Source organism: Cottoperca gobio, chromosome 6, assembly GCF_900634415.1.
Source record: "Cottoperca gobio chromosome 6, fCotGob3.1, whole genome shotgun sequence".
Classification (NCBI taxonomy): Eukaryota; Metazoa; Chordata; class Actinopteri; order Perciformes; family Bovichtidae; genus Cottoperca; species Cottoperca gobio.
In genome coordinates this window covers 24,686,725-24,702,996 of record NC_041360.1, presented here as the reverse complement: position 1 = coordinate 24,702,996, position 16,272 = coordinate 24,686,725, and the positions used below count along the sequence as shown (strand labels likewise).

At 46.4% G+C, this 16,272-nt stretch overlaps 2 protein-coding genes and 1 non-coding gene across 3 annotated transcripts; 1 reads left to right on the top strand and 2 right to left on the bottom strand.

The window, feature by feature from the left end:
• Window positions 1-1,613: 1,613 nt before the first annotated feature.
• Window positions 1,614-4,193, top strand: LOC115009601 (uncharacterized). The gene is made up of 6 exons (XM_029433715.1): window positions 1,614-1,755; window positions 2,220-2,763; window positions 3,211-3,424; window positions 3,521-3,619; window positions 3,713-3,780; window positions 3,935-4,193. Exons 2-6 carry the CDS (start codon window positions 2,525-2,527, stop codon window positions 4,098-4,100), a joined length of 786 nt encoding a protein of 261 aa, XP_029289575.1. The 5' UTR covers window positions 1,614-1,755; window positions 2,220-2,524; the 3' UTR covers window positions 4,101-4,193.
• A 136-nt stretch (window positions 4,194-4,329) lies between these two features.
• eif4g2b (eukaryotic translation initiation factor 4, gamma 2b) lies at window positions 4,330-15,169 on the bottom strand. The gene is made up of 17 exons (XM_029433714.1): window positions 15,061-15,169; window positions 13,805-13,870; window positions 13,462-13,587; window positions 12,152-12,254; window positions 11,879-12,010; window positions 11,628-11,694; window positions 11,386-11,537; window positions 11,152-11,262; window positions 10,432-10,614; window positions 8,007-8,135; window positions 7,729-7,833; window positions 7,235-7,450; window positions 6,777-7,035; window positions 6,468-6,672; window positions 6,014-6,222; window positions 5,807-5,928; window positions 4,330-5,692 (listed from the first exon to the last, which is right to left on the bottom strand). Exons 7-17 carry the CDS (start codon window positions 11,467-11,469, stop codon window positions 5,627-5,629), a joined length of 1,689 nt encoding a protein of 562 aa, XP_029289574.1. The 5' UTR covers window positions 11,470-11,537; window positions 11,628-11,694; window positions 11,879-12,010; window positions 12,152-12,254; window positions 13,462-13,587; window positions 13,805-13,870; window positions 15,061-15,169; the 3' UTR covers window positions 4,330-5,626.
• Window positions 8,228-8,387, bottom strand: LOC115010348 (small nucleolar RNA SNORD97). Its single transcript, XR_003832462.1, has one exon. It is a non-coding gene; the product is annotated as a small nucleolar RNA SNORD97 (small nucleolar RNA).
• Window positions 15,170-16,272: the final 1,103 nt, after the last annotated feature.

Below are 16,272 nucleotides of genomic sequence, written 5' to 3'. Positions count from 1 at the left end.
TATATATTCAGTTTATAAAGTGCGTCTATCTCCAGCTCCAGCGCAGCACGAGCTCCTGGACACCCAGAGACCAGACTGGGGAGGCTCAAGTAGTGCAAAAGTGCTGATGCCTACGGAAGGCCGTAGAGGCCAAATATCTAATCAGGTTCAGGTAAAGATTCAGGTCACGACCGGAGACAGGATGCGTCAACTGACTACATCAGCAGTCATAGGAAGAAATGTCCAGAACACATTGCAACCTGTCTTTCACTGCATTTCACAGAGTCTGAGTCCCTTTGCCCCCACTGCTCTGTCTACCTGGTGTTCTCAGGTAGACAGAACACCTGAGGATCAGCTATGAAGCCGAACAGACTAACAGATGAAAGGTTCCCCCATACCAACACAGAGAGTGTTTGCCTCGGTGCAGGTTTGTCCTATCAGGTTACCTCATCATTAATGAATGACGCTCGCTTGGCGATAGGACACACCCAGTGAACTGGACGTGAAACTGAGAACTTCCTTCACATCGCACACACATCACAAACCGGGAGCCCCATCTCCTCTGAGAGCGTCGTCACAACTACGGGGAAGCGAAGCTGAAATGTCACTCAGAGCCAAATCGCACACCGACCTGCAGACGGCCGGGAGGTCCTCGCTGGACGACAGCCTGTACACGTCTTTCTCCATGAGCAGCAGCAACTTTAACAAAGGCAGCCGGTTCGGGAACGGGACAGTGGAAGAGGTCAAAGGTCTGTCCAGACCAACCAGGAGGCCCGTACGGGTGGTCAGGCCGGTCAGCGCCATCAACTCCAATGGCTCCTTCCTCCAGATCAACCATCTGCAAGGAGAGCTGGTCAGAAAGAGGAAGGTAAGGAGTCCACTCCAGTATCCTTCAGGGAGCTCCTAAAGTTTTACTACAAATACTGTGTTCCCTTAGTCATTTTTAAAAAGGGAAATGTGAAAATTGTCAAGCCTGTCTCCTAAAAATGACGTTCCCATACAACAATAATGCATTCTCATAGTTTAGGTTTAAATCAGGACAACTAAACTTTAACTTTAGGAAACAAACACCATTTTCTGAGTAAATCTGGCCGTCGTGAAGCATTAAACTTCTGTGTGCACGTGGTCGTCTCCATCACCATCATCAGATGAGGTGCTGAAGGTTCATCATGAAAAACACATGTTGGAAAACATACGTGAATGTATTGGTTGGTGTGTAGTCCTCTTGCATGCCAGAGCAAAAGCTGCTTGACAGCTAACAGCGCCCTCCTGTGGAGAACCTGCAGCCTGCTGAACGAGTGGGAGTGAGTCACGACTTTCAATCATATTACATGATCTTCATCCACAAATGAAGTTTGACCTGTTTTCATTGAATTGTAGTGGTGGGAATATCTGAACACTTACAACTTAAAGACTCAGACTTATAGACTCTATCTCCACATGAATCATAAATAAATATAATCAAAAGCTTTCCAAGGTCAAGAAGCTCAGTTGAGCTCAGCCAGGTCACTGAGCTCAAACACAATGAAACCTAAAATGGAAAAAAGGTGGGTCAAGATGTCAAGATGCTATTTGCTTTGGTGGATTGGAGGAACGTCTCTGGCATGAGTCAGTGTCCATGTAACCCTTCCTCAGGAATGTGAGGATCTGAGGAAAGAAAACAAGTACTTATCAAATGAGATCCACATGGAGAGGATCATGATGCGCACAGAGAGCGAGCTGACCATGAGGAACCTGAGGAACCTGAACCAGGAGCTGCAGGCTCAAGTGAAAGAGGTACACACAGACACTGGACATGGTTTTACACAGAGCATCAATATAATATAATAATATTAATAATATTCATTATTACATTCAAAATGAAAGGGATCAGTGATCACCAGCCTTTCAGTTGTAGGTCAGAGGGGCCTGTACTTGAGCTTTTGTCATCTTGTGTTGTTTTTAAGTTGCACACGTACCAGGTTTGCTTCCTCTGACGTATTGGAATCGTAGAGCTAACCACTCATAACGCCTATAGGCTGATAAAATTCAAAATGGATGGATATCCTGACTTTTACTACTTATGAACTCCAAAAACACGACATCTTACATTTCCCATAATGCAACCTGGTTCCACAGTCCCAGTTCAGCCTCTGAGTGGTTGGAGTCGTATTACATGTAGAAACAAAAGTGGGCCTCTACTGTTTCCTGACGGAGTCACTCCAGTAAACACCCACCTCTCTCTCTCTGACCCCCATCAGCTGAAGCAGAAGCTGTATCAGAGCCAGCAGAGGGCGACGTTGAGTTCACGAGCTGCAGATGAGGCGGTGGAGTCCAGAGAGGAGGCAGAGAAGAGCAGGGCCCTCGCTGTGGCTCGGGCCCTCGGGAGCCAGAGGGACAAGGGGGCCGCGGAGGCCGACAGGAGCCGCATGAGTGAAGAACTACAGCAGCTTAAGAAGGAGGTGCACAGATATCTGATGTGCACACTCACCTTCAATATGTTGTTAGTGAACAGAGATACGTAGAGGCAGCAACATAGTTGTAGAACAGGGGGGTTAATGCGTATATGTGTCTGTGTATTCATAGTGTAATAACATATAAATATCTAACTTTGCAGCACACTGATCTGCAGCTTTCTCAAGCACAAACAGAGAAGAGCTACTTTGAAAGTAAGCTGAAGCTGGAGCGGGTGTCTGGGGAGAAACAGGCGCTGCTGCAGGAGAACAGGAGCCTGGAGGGAGTCAGAGACGACCTCCGACACAAGCTGAGGCAGATCACTGACGAAAATGTCCAAATAAAACAGAGGTGGGTGTATTTCACTGAGATGTTGCACATGCAACTTTTGTTTTGTTGTGAGGTTTTGAAATAAAAGATACAAATGTGTGTTATCTGCATGACAAAATGTCTGTATGTGCTGTATACGGAAAACAAAAGAGTCCCAAGGATAGAGCCCTGGTGTACCCCACAATCAGGCTGCGCATGTGAGATTTCAAATTTGTAGCAATGTCTCCGCCTGAAAGAAAATAAAAACAGTAAAGAGCCACTAAAACTACACACAGGGCTAACGTTTACAGTAGTCAGTTATAGTAATACATGTAGTGTTTGTAGCATCTTGGGACTCAGTGCGGCAATAGTACAGCCGGAGAGCGAGTTCGTCAAAATATGTAGAAACTGGATTCAAAACGATCTCTCTGCAGGACGCTGGTGAAACTGAGAGACTTTGAGATGTTAGTTTCAGTCTTGTGTTCACAGTGAGATGAATTCGAGGCGGCGAGCGATGACTTCGGAGGAGGAGGGGAAAAATGCCAACCAGGCCCGGCAGGAGGCCGAGGCCGAGAGGCGCCTGGCTGAGAAGGAGAGGCAGGACAGAGCGGCCGAGTGTCTCCGCTGGAGGGAGAAGCACCAGGACATGGACCACAGATTCAGAGCGCAGGAGGACCTGAAGGCTCTGAGGCAGAACAAAGCAGTAAGAAAGCATCCAGGACCTCAGAATCAGTGTGGTCCTCACAAATGGACATTTCGAATGTACTCCGTTACATTGTTACGTTTTGTTTTCCAACAGTGTCAAGCAAACATCAAGAGTTATTTCCTCTGCATGACAGAAAGCAACCAGAGGGTGAAGATTCTCAGAAATCAAGACGGCGCACCAAGAAACTTTACGGTGAGGCGAGCTCAGCTGGGTTCATGAAGTTATATAATAAGCTTGTTTTTAAAATGTAAACGCGACCGGTTGTCGTGTCACGGTTCTGTTCAGGAGGGAGACCCGGTGTACATCTCCACACCTGAGTCCAGCCCTGAAGAGCCTGAGAGGACTTCATCCAGGTAACACTGTGGACACCGGTTCTGAAAACAGTTTCACATTATCATAAAGGGTTTTATGGGTCGAGTCGGTACAATGGTCCTAAATCAATGATCAAAATGAGAATACCTGGTGCTCTACATGTTAATATGGATTTAATGTAATACTGGTGGACAGGACAGGACAGGACCTCAGGACCATGTTGAGGGTCTCCGCCCCACACACGGGCCCGAGTCACTTCCATGACCTGCCCGCCTTCGGAGGAGAGGGACCCGACTCTGCGCCTCCTCGCAGAAGCAGGAAGGTGGTGGAGTACTTCTGGATCCCGACAGATCAGGAGTAATTACAACACGTGTATTAGAATCTGTGGCATCAGATGAGCAACTGGAATTACACAAATTAAATATTGACTTGAGTTCTGGTGTTTCTGTACGGTCCAGAATCATCACGTCTGTACAGTGCAGTCAAGAGAAGGTTACATTCAGTTTACTAAAGAGGCTCAGACGACGAGTGTGTGAGTGTGTGTGTGTGTGAAGCACTTTGAAGCAGAGGAAATAAAAGTGAAGACCACGTTTGGTGCTCATGAACTGGACTTTATTGACATTATAGCAATAGAGGTGCACAATATTGTTTTGAATACTTTGCAAAAATAATCCAAACCCATTGCCTTATACATACACATGGCTTGTCCACACAACTCTTTTCTTATTTAGTTGTTTTAGTGAGGAGGGGGGGGGGATAATCAATTGTCTTATACTAGAAAAACATTACAAATTTCATTTTCCATATCGACACCCTAACTTCTAATTCTGGGCGAAAGGAAACTTAAAGTCCAACTTCAACACGAGCACACCGAGCTGTCCCACTAATCAAAACAAGCGTTGCTTTCGTGCCTAAATATTAATACTTGTAAACCACGTGAAGCTTCATAGGAAAAGTCAGTTTCAATAAATGTATTGTGCAATTAGGACAAATAATCAAATACTGCAGCATCTGCATGAGCTGGAGGTTCTTCTTAGTAGAGTTCATCATCCAGCACAAAAGCAAAACAGAAGCCCAACGAAGAGGTAGAAACACAGGCAACTCTGAAACACTATTACAACTTCTCTTTAATATTGTAACATCAGGAGGGTCACGAGTGTTGCAACCGCTCGTGAAAAACAAAAGACAAGAAAGAGCGACAGACGACGACGGGGAGGGGGGGGTGAACAATCAGGGGGTTGCTCATCATCAGCAACTACAAAGAGCACTTATCAAAAATCTAGTTTAGTTGGCAGGTCGACTAAATACGCACCAAATTCATTATTTTATTCTTTTGCCAGCGTATGCTTCTCCCTTTCAGTGCCCCCCCCCCCCCCTGCCATCCATCACGTCCTGAAACAAAAAGGCTGAATGTCACATGTTGTCTTAGAGTTTCACTGTATGATCGCTCTGCAGCCTGGTGACCTTTTGTTAATAGTCTTATGCTCTTAACCAGCGTTAGTGAAGACGACCACTCGTTTTATTTATTAAGGAGGAACTCCGACACGTTCCAATGAAGCAGCTTCCAATCCGTAACTACGAGTGGAAATGCAAAACAGTGAAGAAGAAGAAGAAGAAAGAGGAAGAAGAAGAAAGAGAAAGAAGAAGAAACACATGGGTGAGCCACTCCAGAAGGAACACACAGGTGCAGGTGGTCTCACACACACACACACACACACACACACACACACACGGTAACACTTGAGGCCCTACAGGTACAAACTTTGTTTTATATTCGCAAGCCAGAAGCAGCGAAGTGCCACGTGGTAGTGGTAAGAATGGAGTTAAATAACAAAGGAAAGGCGAGTGTACTAATAAGATACGGTCAGTCTTCTACACCATGATGTCTCAGTCTGCTTCGTCCTCTGACTCCTCCTCCTCCGCCGTCTCCAGCCAGGTGAGCCACTGGTTGACCTGACGGAGGGAAACCAGAGTGGAGCACCAGGTAAAGTGTCAGCCGTGTACAGAAAGCTTCACACACTATGAACAGCGAGGGATATAGTGAGTCATCCCACTGATGTACTGTACCTGGAATAAAGATTTTCCTTTTCCAGGGAATTCTTGGGCGATATCTTCTTTCCATGCAAGGAAGGCTTCTTCTTCAATGATCTCCATGTCGTAGAAGTTGACAAAGTAGCGCAGCAGCATGCCTTCATGGGACGAGACAAAAGTGTTAATGAATGTTTCAACTAAAAGAGAATAAAAGAAGCCGTGGTGAAGCCAGGTGTTCTGTACCTTTAGGGAAGGCGCTGGTATTGCAGTGCACCTGCAAGGCGTAGAGGGCGCTGACCTGCAGCTGGGTGTGGTCGTGCAGGAACTTCTGCATGACGGGCTTGAAGGCCAGCAGTAGCTGTTTCTCCTGCTCCAGCTGCTCTTTGGGGGGGGCCGCCAGCTGCTCATCGCCCTCCGCCATGCACAGCTCCTGGGAGATGTACTGCAGGAAACTGGGGAAAGATCAGAAGTTCGGATCATTTCCAAAACACGGTCGTGCTTTTCTTCTAATTTATACACCTGTGCAGTAAAGAGACGACTGCTGTGCTCCTGCTGTGTGCAGAGCAGACGTGCTGAATCTGCGTTAGAGCTGCAGCAGTCGAGGGACTCTCCGACTCTGAGAAAGTTAACTTTCTCAAACACCTTGTGGTCCCAGCCTCTGCAATATGAGGAGGTTTTACGTTGCTGCTGTGTTCACCTGGTCATGAGGATGTTAACGAAGCCTTTGTCAGTGTGAAGCTTGGGCGAGATGTTGTCTTTGATCCACTTGTAGATGGACTGTGGAGAGGGGTCTGCCTTGATCTGTTTCAGCAGCTCCTTCTCCAGCTTCAGCAGCGGGAACAGAAAGCTCAGGCCCTTCCCCTCCAGGATCTCCAGCATGCGGTCCTTGTTCTGATCGATTTCTGCAAACAACAACAAGTCAAGTTATTCAGAAGGGGTCACCATGGCAACAACTGTTCCCTCAGTGGGACGCACGAGGATGCTGCGTCGGACTGAACGACGGTACCTGGGAGCATCTTCTGCATGTTGACCTTGCTCTGCTGGAAGAGGTCAGTGAGCCAGTCTCGGTCCTTCAGCTTCGCCGTCTGTTGCAGGCAGAGCAGGAAGAGGGGGAAGTGTGTGCCGTTCTCCAGGGGGTGAGCCAGCTCCGCCACGCTCACCAGCTCTGCAATGATGGCCCGAGCCGCAAATTGGGCCAGGTAGGACTTCACCAGGGGCACGTCCAGCTCGATCTTAGGGCACTGGTCCAGGACGTTGAGGAACGCCTGCATGAGAGGGAACGCCAGAGCATGAATGATGATGCAGGATCATCAGCGACAACATCATTAGCATCTTTATTAAACACCAAGACTCCACATTTTAGATATTGTGCTGGATAGTTTTTGTAATTTATACATTTTAACAGTTTACTAAGCATACATCTAGTTTGAGATTGACATTAGGGCGTACTGGGCGTGCGTGTACCTGCATGAAGCTCTCTCCAGTGATGAGGCCCTCAGTGCGGAGGGTGTGGATCAGAGTGCTGGCGTGCTCCTTGTCCTCATCAGGACGGTCCAGGGAGCACACGATGATCTTACTCAGCATCTCAGGCAGGAAGGGCTTGGGAGCCTTCATCTCTTTGGTGATGCTCACAGCCTCCGTCAGGTTCTTACTGTTCAAGTACTCCGTCACCATCGCCTCCTGAAGGGGGGGGGGAGATTCAAGAGCATCGAAATGAGTTCCGGCCACTTTGATTGGTGCTCTCGACTGCTTGGTCGGGGACCAATCGCAACACAGACGTGCTACTTTTAAGAGAGAACTATTTAATGATCATAAAGGAGACAAAGCAAAGACTCATTCCAAATCAAATCTGGTTCTCATTTTATTACAGAACTTCTTCGGCCGACAGTTCAGTCGTTAGTGTCTCTGAGCCCAAAACAATCTTCCATTATTTATAGACTGAAAGCAGAGGAGCCTACCGTCATCTTAAGCAGTTCCTCCTTGGCAGGAGGAGGTTTCTTGATTATCTTCTGAGGTTTCTCTTGGATGGGCGGAGGGTTGGTCTTCAGGCCGAGCTGTGGAGGCTGAGACAGAAGGTCATGTGATTCTTATTATGTCGTAGCATCTTTAAGTCTTTTGAAAGATTAATTTTAATACTTTATATTTTAGATAAATTAATTCAATACCTTTTAAGACTTTAAGGATCCGCGGGTCCCTGGTGTGTGTTAAAAATAATGCAGTGACAGAGAACTCTTACCTGTCCCAGAGGGGGGGTTTGAGTGTGTGGAGGCTGGGCGCTGGGAGGCATCATGGTGGGGATCTGGGGCTGAAGCTTGGGTACCTGGTTCTTGTTGAGGAGGAATGACTGAGCAGGCCTGAGGCTGATCTGCGAGACCAGGAAACGGCATAAACACAGAGCATACAATTCGATTAGTCATGCTCTATAACAAGTGCAAAACCTCCACATCAGCTGCAGCCATGCCTTCATATCTCATCGTCGCAGTCAGCGGACGAGCTACCAGTTTGAATAAAAGAGGAGGAGTGGAGGGAGGATAAGAAAGATGAAGATGGAAAGGTAGAAGACTGGTAGCAGGTTGGGTTCCTCAGAATAACGCGTCTCTTTATAATCACTGGGCATGAAGACGTAAACACATCCTGCAACCCCGCTGCCAGTTACTCTAAGCTTTACGCTCTAGTTACCTCATCGGCATTGAGATGGCCTTTCTTGCTGAATCGTGGAGGCAAGTCCTTGGACTGGACTTGCTGCTGGGCCAGGTGGTTCTGGTTGAGGAAATGCTGGTTCTGAACCTGTCGAAAGTCACATGGGCAGAGTGGACCACTTTCTTAAACTTTGACTTGTTAAATCATCCTTCAGCGTTTGCCTGAAGGCCATGAATCAGCTCGCAGGATTACCTGGTTGGACTTAACAAAAGACTTTTGCCCCACGTCGAACTGTGACTGTGGTGGGGGGGCGATGTGGCCACTGTGGCCGTTGAAGAGCGGGTTGGTGCGATGGCGTCCCATAGTGGGCGAGTACCTATCCTGAATAACCCCCGGGCCAGTTCCAATACCACTGCCTGAGCAAACAAAGTACAAAGATGATGTCAAGCAGGAGAAACACTGCAGTCGTGCATGAAGAGACCCCCCCCCCCCCCCCCAAGGTGATCAAAACACCAAATCAAACCGTTTTATAAATTCACTTTTAGCTCATCTTTGTGTGCACTTATTGATCACATATTTCAAAAACAGCTTTATGATGCCTGTAAGAATAAAAAGTGAGGTTTAACATCGACATGAAAACGAAATGAGAAACATTATGGGATGTGGCTACACAGGTCGAGACACCATGGAATAATGTCCATACCTGGCATCTGCCCAAACATATCGGCCAATCCCCCGAGGGTCTCCCTGTCCAGTTTCATTCTGTTGGGCATGAAGGGGCTTTCCAGGAAGAAATCCATCCTCATCCCCTGAGACATGGGTGCTGGGATGAAACCACCCAAATCCTACAGGAACACACAGAACAGAGCTGGTGTCCTCAACGTGTCCGACAACAAGTTCAACCCAGACCTGAACTTTAGTATCGGACATTAACTCAGAGGGAGTTTCATGCTCCAGGCTAAACTACAGGATGGTCATCAGGCTGGAAGTGACACCCTGTACATCTCGTCCTGCTGACACGCGGCTCCTCACAACTGGTACACACCGCTGCGACCGGGCTCCTGTTCCGTATCTCACGAGTCTGTTTGTGTGTAACGCCCTGAGCTATGTTACAGAGATGCTGTGCTCGTGCAGCGAGGCCCCTCAGAGCCTCAGATCGAGGGCGGCCTACCATCCCGCGATCTTGTGGAAAACATTGGAGGAGATTCTGGAATAGCAGCAGAATCTATTGAATCCTTTAAAAGGTGTCCTCAGCCTCACCCTGCAGTGGTTGTGTGTTTATGTCTTTCACTACTTGTGATAATCCTTTTGCTTATTGAGGTTGGTTTTTTATTTTTAAAGCGCTCTATACATAGATTTGACCTCACAATAGGTGGCTTGCTGATGTTCAGAGAGTACGTCTTTGTAAGGGGGAGGGTTTTAATGAGTGTTTGTGGAGCACTTTCACACATGCGTGCCTCAATGTCAGCTTCTTATCAGTGTTGCAGAGCGGCGCTCAGAGAACAACCGGCTGCTCAACGTCAGGAAAAACAAAAAGCAGCTGATCGTTGACTTTAGGAGAAAGGAGGTGAAGAACACACCCGTCTACATGAAAGGAATCTGGGAGTCGGCGTCACAAACCACCTGACATGGTCACATTTCTCCATCCTGGTGAAAGAAGCGCTGCATTTCTTAAGGAAACTTAAGTTCCCTGCCAGTTCTTATTAACGTTTAGAGTAGCGATACTTGTGTGTGCACGGGACAGGAGGGCTCTGCAGCAGCTGATTCAAACTGCCCAGAACATCATTAGTACCCATGAACCAGGATCAGGGATATTGAGGTGTCTGCGAGGAGCCCAAACACCCACCCCGGCTCAGCCTGCTCACCTGGAAGTATCCGCTCTCTTACCACCCTCCACCACAAATACAAGTTTTTCTTGTGTAGCAGAACGAGACTATAACATGAGCCTTATATCTCAGATGTTGGACATTAACTATTAATAACCCCAAAATGTGGGCGAGCGCCAAGGCTTCTGGACTCACTTTCACTGCTTCCTGACGGATCTGGTTAATCGTCTTTGGTCCGTTGTCGATGAAAGCCTTGCGGGGGATCCAGTTGTTTTCTCGAAGTTCCGCTGTGTCTTGCAGCAGGAAGCGGAGCCTAGCGGGCAACTCGTTGTTGTTCATTAAGGATCGCATACGGCCAAAATACTGATCCATTAAAGACTGAGAATGAGAGAGAGAGGAGAGGGGGGGGGGGGGGGGGGGGGGTGAGGACAGGCAGACCTTGTACATAAAGCATGGCAGCAGGATTTACATCGACCTGGCTGTGAGCCAAGTGGGGCTTTAGGTGAGGCCAGACTGAGCTTAGCCAGGACCTGAAATGACACGTTGACCCTGACAGGAGCACAAAGGGCCCAGAGACGAGAGACCGACCACACAACACCACAACATAGAGCGTCTGCTTTGAGCTGGACGCCCTGATCATTACAGAAACATCGTAACGTTCTGTACTCAAGCTTTCTTTAGGATGTTCTCTCCGGATGTGTAATAGTTAGTAACTGCCCCACTTATAAAAAGCTTTGTTGAATTTGACTATTTCACAAGGGGTCTAAGAAAGTGTTGATATTATTGCACAGAAAGTAGTCCTGTGATGTTACAGATGTTATGCACATAAGAAACTATCTGGCTTCGCTTACAGCATCACAATATATCACAATACATTAAACCCTGATGGCCACGTACAGCCTCTGCAGCTGTTACCTTTGCTTTGTCATGGTCGAGTCTCGGCCCCACAGTTCTCATTATCTGACAGAGGCACTCCAGATCCTCCCCCATATCCTTAAGCTGGACTCTCTTCTTCTTTTCCAGAAGCTTCAGAAAAGATTAAGGAGAGAAGACAGACATTGGTCATACGAGGTTCTGTAATGTGGTTTCATGCAGGTATGCAGTACGTCTCTAGTGAATTTAAATCTGAAACAGGAAGAGTGCTCGTACTGTTTTGATGCACTTATGAAGGATAGATTCGTGGATGAGGTCGAGTTTGCCAAGTTCCCCGATGAATTTAATGTTGCCAAGCATCTTGATCTTGGCAATGTTACGCTGCTCCTCCTCCTCAGAAGTAAGAGGGTTGTCATGTTTGTCATAGACTGAGAGGAGAAACACAAGTTAGTGGACAGGCGATGATGAAATGAGCGACAACACGCTGCTGAGCGCACACGATGAAGACCGCCACTTACTTTCAACGTTTCTCGTGCGGTTTTCAAATTCATCTTGAAGTTTGGAAATCAGCAGTCTTCTGAAGGTCTACAGTAGCAAACAAACAAACATGAGTTAGAAGAAGCTCAACAGGAACCATCAGGGCAGAGCACGTCCACAGATTACAGCGAGGTATTAATAACTAAATAATCTCCAGGGTGAGCGAGGTACCGACGGCTTTGTCTCAGCAGCAGTGATGTAAAGGTCGAGAACATTTAACAGTCAAACTTACTGTGCTCTGCTTTTGGGATGTTTGGATCTCAGATGAAGGGCCGTCAAAGTTTGGAGCGTCCTCTGCCAAGCGCAGACATAGCTGAGCATAGAGCGAGCTATACTTGGGCTCTTCTAGGGCTTTGTCTACAATCTGAAGCACAGCGAGGGAGCAGAGGAGGAGAGGGACCCCTCGCATCATTAAAACGTGTCTGGGTAACAGTCACTCGTCACAGCGTGCCAACAACCCATTAATACATTTCCCTTTAGGACTAAAGAATGAAGGTATTCTTACTAGCAAGATGATTCCTTTGAGGACGAGTTTTGAATCTACGCCCACGTTCAGGAGCTCAAGGCATAGCTTGTCAAACTTCTCAGGCGTGAGTTTGTTGAGTATGCTGGATGAGAACAAGAGGGGGAGGGAGAGATCGAGAGGTTGCAATGATAGAAGGTCATTAAGAAAGCTCAACATTACATCTGCACAACACAACAGTTGACTTCATGGTATGATAGTAGTGGCCTCTTCAACGCTCACATTAAGTGGACCACGTCAACGAAGAGATTTACTGCAAGTTAAACATTTTTCTCTGACACTTCAAAGGCAGCCGTACGTGCAGATCTACGGTTTGGGGAATTCTACCCCACAGATCATGGAGAGCCCTGACCTTACGTTAGAGCTGTGCAGCATCACACCCATTCAACATCTCCAACATGTGAAAAGCAAGACTGCTCACTTTTGATTTAATACAGCATTAAATCTTAGCTGTAGTGCATCCACCTTTGTATAACCCTTCACCACTTCTTCACACGTGTGGAGAAAGCTGCACCTTCACTTCATTGGCGGCGACGCAGCCAATTAATAAGGATTTATAAATCCACAGGCTTTGTTTACTAAATCTCATTATCTGCATTCTCCTCCTTTACTTTAGTTAATGTTACACACCCGGACCTTCTCATCAGGGATTCAGAAAAGCATGTTCGCAATCAGGAGAGCCAGAGGTTTGGAGTTCACTTTATTTATCTGAGTAACATGCGACTCCTTTGGTGGCAAACATTCCTGAGGAAACTCATCTCTTCATCTTTTGCACTTGTAAACATCCCCTGACAGGGGGAGGGGGGGGGGAGGGGGGAGATAGGGGACAGGCTGAAGTACTATTAGCAAAGCACAAACCATCTTGGTGAGTGCAGAACGACACAGTGCAACACCGTCCCTGTTGACTCACAACATAATCTGAACATGAATAAATGTATCAACAACAGCTGATAAACTCCTGACCTCATCTTTAACAGGTTCAGCGAGGGAACTCCTCACATGAGCATTAAGGGGAAGCTCACGTGTAATTAGATCTGTCTTTACATCCACCTGGCCTCAAGTCCTCTAACGTCAAGATAATAGTTCAAACCCCTCGTGCCATTGGTCCTTAGTAGAGCTCTTCTGGCAATCCAGACCACACTCACTGCTCATCCGACGGGTTTGTAAATGAATCGGATTCTGTCCAAATTAAATGGTTTTTAGCACCAACAATCTCTGAGCGCAAACTTGTTTTTTTGTCCCGTGGGATGGATAATTCACTCTTCAAATATGCGTTCCATGTCGAACCTTACCCCCTCAATTTCCTGAAGATTGCATCGTGTCGCTCTTTTTCGTTGCTGGAGTTGACATCTCGTCTAGTGCTTCGTGAAGGAACCCATCTCTGAACGCTTTGCCCTGGGGTTTTCCCCAGGAACTCGCTGTGGAGGAGCAGAGAAAATATAGAAACGATGTTTGATGTAGATAACAAGGAATGAAAAGTACCGACATGTTACAGGACTATTCAAACCACAGTGTCCTGTACTTCAGGTCCTTTAATCAACTCGTCCAGTGTTTCAGCAGTGGGGTGAACGATAGTGCTTATTATTAAATCTCCATATACATGAAGTGTGCTGCTGAACTGTTTAAAAGACAAACCTGTTGCCGACAGTCTTGGGATAGTGCTGAGGTGTGCCCCTACCACCTCCTCCCCCCGAAGAAGCACTGGAGAAGGAAACAACACTTTATGTAGGAGCAACGCTGCATAAGAAACTTATTCATTCGTTCAACCTTCATTTATCACTGAAGATGAATTTACAGCCTGTAAAAATGCACAATAAGAAAAATAATCTGCAAGAATACAATGAACCATAAAGATTTAAACGCAAGTTCTAAATGTCAGTATTAACGGGTGCATTCTTGATCGTGTATTTAGGAGAAAAGAAATCAACTTTATTGACTGCAGGAAAAACAAGGTCAGAAGTGTCAACAGAAAACCATCAACTTTAACCGAGAGTTGAAACTAAGGAGGAATAACGGCGTCGCCGACGACCTCATCAATAAACATTTCATGATGTCAGTTTTAAAAAGGTCGCAATCACTTGTTGGAGCCACAGACGCAGCTTCAAGAATGAAAATACACACATTTAAAGAGCAACGGTCACTTTAAATCAGCTTTATGTTGCTAAACTTTCCCCTAAAAGCATTTGCTGTAATCAGCATTAGAACTCACCATTTTATTTATGTCATGATCTTAGATAGCCGATTGGATGAAACATAACATCCGTCAGTGAAGCTCGGACATGCACGGTTTCAGGTGCGGTGGAAAAGCAGAACAGGTTGTAGCTGCTGCTGCGGTTTGGTCATCAACATCATGTTCTATTAATACTTACACTTTCACGACAGCTCGTGAGCTGCAATTTAATGCAGCATAACGGCTGGGACTGATTATAGGAGTATATTCAGGGCGTTTGCATAACTTGTGAAGCAAGTCGAGGCATTTTTAAAACATTTTAATGATCAAACTGCAATCAATATGTGAAAATAAACATTTATGGAAGATGCACTATATAAAAAGCAACCTGAAAACCCCCAACGTGACTTTTTGAGGTAGCATACAGCATCCCAGGGCATTTCAACCCCTTAATCCAGGGCGCTACACATCCTGTTCACTGACTTTCTATACAGTGACTGCTGCCGCCACCAATATTCAACCAACAGGACAGAAATCCTCCAAAGGCTCATTGTGTCTACACAGCAAAAAGGTTTCACAAAGAGAAATGTCTGACAGCCATTTTGAGCCTTTTTACATCCTGCGTTGTTCTAAAGGCCGGAAGTTCCTGCCCAAAAAAAAAAAAGCGAGCAGAGAGCTAACCATGGAAATGTTATTTTCTGTGCAAGCTTTGGTTTGTTACCTGAAACGAGAAGCACCCCCTTCTGCAATCACACTCTCCACTTTGGCGGCTTGACAATGAAGAATACTCAAAAGAATAAGAATAATAGGAGGGGGTGGGGGAAACGGTGCTGAGGAAAGAGAAAGGGGAGTGCAATTAGTGACTGCACGGGGGTTGAGAGACACAATGCATCTTCACAGGCGACATCATTAGCTGCAGTCAGAGAGGACACGGTGACGTCATCTAAAGCACGTCACTCAGACAGCTCTATTTATCAAAGCGACGTACTGAAATACATTACAAACACCATGTTACACGGTCCAAATGAGTATTAGTTGAACGTTACTGCGCGTGCTTGGCACAATGACGACACATGGCAAAACGCAGAATTCTGTGCGCGTGCCTGCTCTGCTACAACAAAGCAGAAGGGGCGTCAGTTATAACCGCTGACTTTCACTAATGAGCTCGCTAAGTTGCTAAATCCATAAATCAGCTACGTCACGACATTGGTCGGATGTTTACTACGTTAGAGGACAATTGTTTTAACGATTTACAAAAGGGTTCCTTCGGCTGAGGAACCACACGAGAAGCCGTCACATCGCCATGGTGTCTAACTCGAGATGTTGTTTTGCTATGAAGATCGACATCAGCACGAGCCTGCACACATAACGTTGCACCATTATGCAGTGAACTGGGGCAGGGCAGCTAATGTTTCCAGTCGTACTTTTATAGCCATCCCATCATAGACTGAGACGTTACGTTAGCATTTAAGGCCAGTTTAAGAAGGGATCCTGGTCCGAAACCCCGTGCACGTTAATGGAATACACGTCTTAGTACGTGACATCTTAAATATGCATTACTACGTACATTTAATCTCCTGTAAATACTAGTTAAGAGTAGCTAGGCGACGACGCCATTTTCTACTTGAATGTAAATCAGCAGAGCCATCGGTAAGCTAGGCTATATAAGCTAACGTTAATACGTTAGACGTTAGTAGTTTCCTCGCTAGCTAGCAGAAGCCATTTTGGATGTGCCAGTGCATTTTGTAAGGGAGTAAAATATACCTTACCTTTAACAAATCAACTTCAGTTTTATATTGTTGTATGACTACCAAAGAAGAAATACGACAGTTGTAAAGGAAAAAACGGGGTATGCGATGGATATCAGGAGAGCTAGAAAAGCAGAAAGATGACCGCACAAACACACACATCAATCCGCTACTTGCTGCCTGCT

What these genes read in the sequence shown, in the direction of transcription:
- LOC115009601 (XM_029433715.1), top strand. Translation starts at nt 2,525, where the DNA reads ATGTGTCTGTGTATTCATAGTGTAATAACATATAAATATCTAACTTTG. An exon ending in CTCTGAGGCAGAACAAAGCA is followed by an intron (nt 3,425 to 3,520) that starts GTAAGAAAGCAT and finishes GTTTTCCAACAG; the next exon opens with TGTCAAGCAAACATCAAGAG. An exon ending in GCGCACCAAGAAACTTTACG is followed by an intron (nt 3,620 to 3,712) that starts GTGAGGCGAGCT and finishes GGTTCTGTTCAG; the next exon opens with GAGGGAGACCCGGTGTACAT.
- eif4g2b (XM_029433714.1), bottom strand. Translation starts at nt 11,469, where the DNA reads ATGCTTGGCAACATTAAATTCATCGGGGAACTTGGCAAACTCGACCTC. An exon ending in TTCATAAGTGCATCAAAACA is followed by an intron (nt 11,263 to 11,385) that starts GTACGAGCACTC and finishes TCTTTTCTGAAG; the next exon opens with CTTCTGGAAAAGAAGAAGAG. An exon ending in CATGCAGAAGATGCTCCCAG is followed by an intron (nt 6,673 to 6,776) that starts GTACCGTCGTTC and finishes TGTTGTTTGCAG; the next exon opens with AAATCGATCAGAACAAGGAC.